The sequence below is a fragment of the Dictyostelium discoideum genome (assembly GCF_000004695.1).
Source record: "Dictyostelium discoideum AX4 chromosome Un chrUn_00018, whole genome shotgun sequence".
Classification (NCBI taxonomy): Eukaryota; Evosea; class Eumycetozoa; order Dictyosteliales; family Dictyosteliaceae; genus Dictyostelium; species Dictyostelium discoideum.
In genome coordinates, this window is record NW_003102046.1 from 1 (window position 1) to 3,280 (window position 3,280).

Sequence of the window (3,280 nt, forward strand, 5' to 3'; positions counted from 1 at the left end):
GATATATTAATCAGTGGTGTTCTTTTCCTAGATTCGTAATCTGCTATCTTTCACAGAGGCATTGGTTTATTTCAGTTGCTCCAATTCAAATGTTAGAAGAACTTTACACTATGAGTAAATCTTCAAAATATTCAAATCAAGTACTTTTTTCAAGTGGTAAAGAAGAATATTTATCAAGTTTTAATAACTTTATATCTCAAAGATTTGATGATTTTAAAATTATACTTCAAGAAGTTTCATCATTTAATGATAATAATAATAATAATAATGAATTACAACTATTTAAAAATTTAAAAATTGATTCAAATTTATTAATGAAATATACAGATACTATAATTACTTTAATTTCAGAGAAAAAACAAAATTTAATTGATAATGATGATAATCAATTTAATGATGAAGTCTTGGGAACCATCAACTCTCAAAGTATATAGCTCCAGTTATACAAGATTCCGCAATTTCTGTACTTTGAACTCTTTGAATCCAGCAAACATTACCTTAGTTGTTTTCATGGATTATCTTACACATCTTTTCAAGCACAAACCTCCGTTAGCCTTCTCAACAATTAACGGTCATAGCTCTATGTTGAATCAGTTGTTGCTCCTTAGGAATCAAACTGATATTGTTAATGATCCATTCATTACAAGAATTATAACTGGTATTCACAAGTTACGTCCTTCATCAGCAAAGTATAAAGAGATATGGGATGCAAATCAAGTATTCAAGCACTTATCTACTATCAAAGTCATCCCCAAGTTCACATACACTGCGCTATTAAACAAGACACTTGTTCTCTGTAAAATGTTTGGTTTAGCAAGATCATAAGACTTGGTGAAGTGGTCGTTCAAAGGTCTCATTATTACTACTGACTCAATCAAAGGTCCAGTTATTAATGCTAAAGAACAAAGAAGTGGTGTTGTTTCAATCTTATAATTAACTTCGTTAGATGATACAAACTCCCAAGTATGTCCTGTTCGCCTCCTTGCAACATACCTTAGAGCCTCTAAAGGAAGAAGAAAGCCCCATTCGGGTGACTCTGTCTTTGTTAAGAATGAGGGTGAACCTCTGGAAGTTAATGATATTAATTCAATTGTATTATCAACACTCTCAAGCTCCGGTATTGATACTAGCAAGTTCAAATCTCACTCTACCCGTTCAGCTATGGCTTCTCTGTGCTGTTGTCCAATAATGTTCCTTTCCACGTTGTCAATAAGATGAGTCGCTGGAAATCAAACGATACTGTAGATACCTTCTACGATAAAAGAATCATTGGTGAAAAATCTGGTGCCACTATTTATACGTTTTTATTTTCTTAAAAATTTCGCAAAACTCATAAAAATAAGTGTTTTCGACCCTTCACAACTTTCTGCACTGTGTCGGTTCGGAATTTTTATGTTTTTCGACCTTGCGCAATGATCGAAGACAGGGGCCTCACGCATGCTAACCAAAGCAAAAGCTTTATTAAGTAAAATAAAAATACTGTTCGATATTATACGAACGAGCCTTCGTAAACGACGCATGTCTGTGATTATAGCAAACACGGACTCCCTTAACTGGGAGCCTTACTATGCCCCCATACGTTTTTCAACTATACACTATCTCTGTATAATACTCACTTATTAAAGGAATACCCATGCAAACACTCATTTTAAACTGGAAGGCGATTCAGTCGACCGACCAAGGTTTACACCCGAGAGCAAAACCAATGACTTGACTATAAACAGGACATTGTCGGTGAATTATTTGAACCAACTGATATCCACCCTGATATCACGTGGACTGTACTAGATTACAGTCATCGCGACTATACAGGCGATATCTATTACGATCTCTTTGCCTTTAAAGGTGACGATGATGTAGGTGACGAAGAGAGTCAGTTAGAGACTCTGTTATACCTCACTACACCAACTGAGATAGATTTTAACTTATTGGCGTTTGGGGCAATTTCAGTAATTGACGATGGTGAAGGGGATTGACATTCTTAGTAGATGGTATGGCAATCGTGGAATTACGGTTTACTGTAGAATCAACCTGTTGTAGAATCATATATACTGACACAACGGTCATTGGACTTTATACAGAACAGGGTCAGGGGTGTTTATGACAGTCTTTGAGTTTGCGAAATTTATATTATCATATATATATATTATGAATAACATTTATTTATTTGAATTTCCCAAATATTTAAGATAATTTTTTAGAATGTTCTAGAACATGAGAAGAATAAAAAAATTTCGAAAGAAAAGTAAAAATTTCGAACCGGCACAATGACGCGATCATTGCACAAGGTCGAAAAACTTAAAAATTCCGAACCGACACTATGCACAAAGTTGTGAAGGGTCGAAAATACTTATTTTTTTGAGTTTTGCGAAATTTTTAAGAAAATTAAAAATTTAATTTATTAAATTATATTTTATATTAAATATATATATATATATTATGAATAACATTTATTTATTTGAATTTCCCAAATATTTAAGATAATTTTTTAGAATGTTCTAGAACATGAGAAGAATAAAAAATTTTCGAAAGAAAAGTAAAAATTTCGAACCGGCACAATGACGCGATCATTGTCTAAGGTCGAAAAACTGAAAAATTCCGAACCGACACTATGCACAAAGTTGTGAAGGGTCGAAAACTCGTATTTTTTTGAGTTTTGTGAAATTTTTAAGAAAATAAAAACGTATAAATAGTGGCACTAAAAAACTAAAACAATTTGATTTATGGAATTCCGACTTAGGGCGGGTGGGATGGGACTAATATATATATATATAATATAAAAATAATTTAATAAATTAAATTTTTAATTTATATTATCATATATATATATATATATATATATTATGAAATTTGGACGACAGTATTTAAGAAACCACCAGATTTTTCACCAATGATTCTTTTATCGTAGAAGGTATCTACAGTATCATTTGATTTCCAACGACCCATCTTCTTGACAACGTGGAACGGAACGTTATTTGACAACAGCAGAGAAGCCATAGCGGAACGGGTAGAGTGAGATTTGAACTTGACAATATCAATACCTGACTTTGAGAGTGTTGATAGTACAATTGAGTTCCTCTCATTAACTTAGAGAGGTTCCCCCTCATTCTTAATAAAGACAGAGTCACCCGAATGGGGCTTTCTTCCTCCTTTAGAGGCTCTAAGGTATGTTACAAGGTGGCGAACAGGGCATACTTGAGAGTTGGTATCATCTAATGATGATAATTCTAAGATTGAAACAACACCACTTCTTTGTTCTTTAGCATTGATAACGTGGCCC

At 33.1% G+C, this 3,280-nt stretch overlaps 2 protein-coding genes across 2 annotated transcripts; one reads left to right on the forward strand and one right to left on the reverse strand.

Moving 5' to 3' along the window:
• Window positions 1-1,976, forward strand: DDB_G0294286 (hypothetical protein; the record flags this gene model as incomplete). The annotated part of the gene is made up of 4 exons (XM_628751.1): window positions 1-426; window positions 503-796; window positions 947-1,117; window positions 1,846-1,976. Coding segments are annotated over 4 exons (1,022 nt in total), but the record flags the coding sequence as incomplete, so codon positions are not given.
• Window positions 1,977-2,841: 865 nt separating this feature from the next.
• DDB_G0294288 (hypothetical protein) lies at window positions 2,842-3,257 on the reverse strand (the record flags this gene model as incomplete). Its single annotated transcript, XM_628752.1, has 2 exons — window positions 2,842-3,078; window positions 3,121-3,257. Coding segments are annotated over 2 exons (374 nt in total), but the record flags the coding sequence as incomplete, so codon positions are not given.
• Window positions 3,258-3,280: the final 23 nt, after the last annotated feature.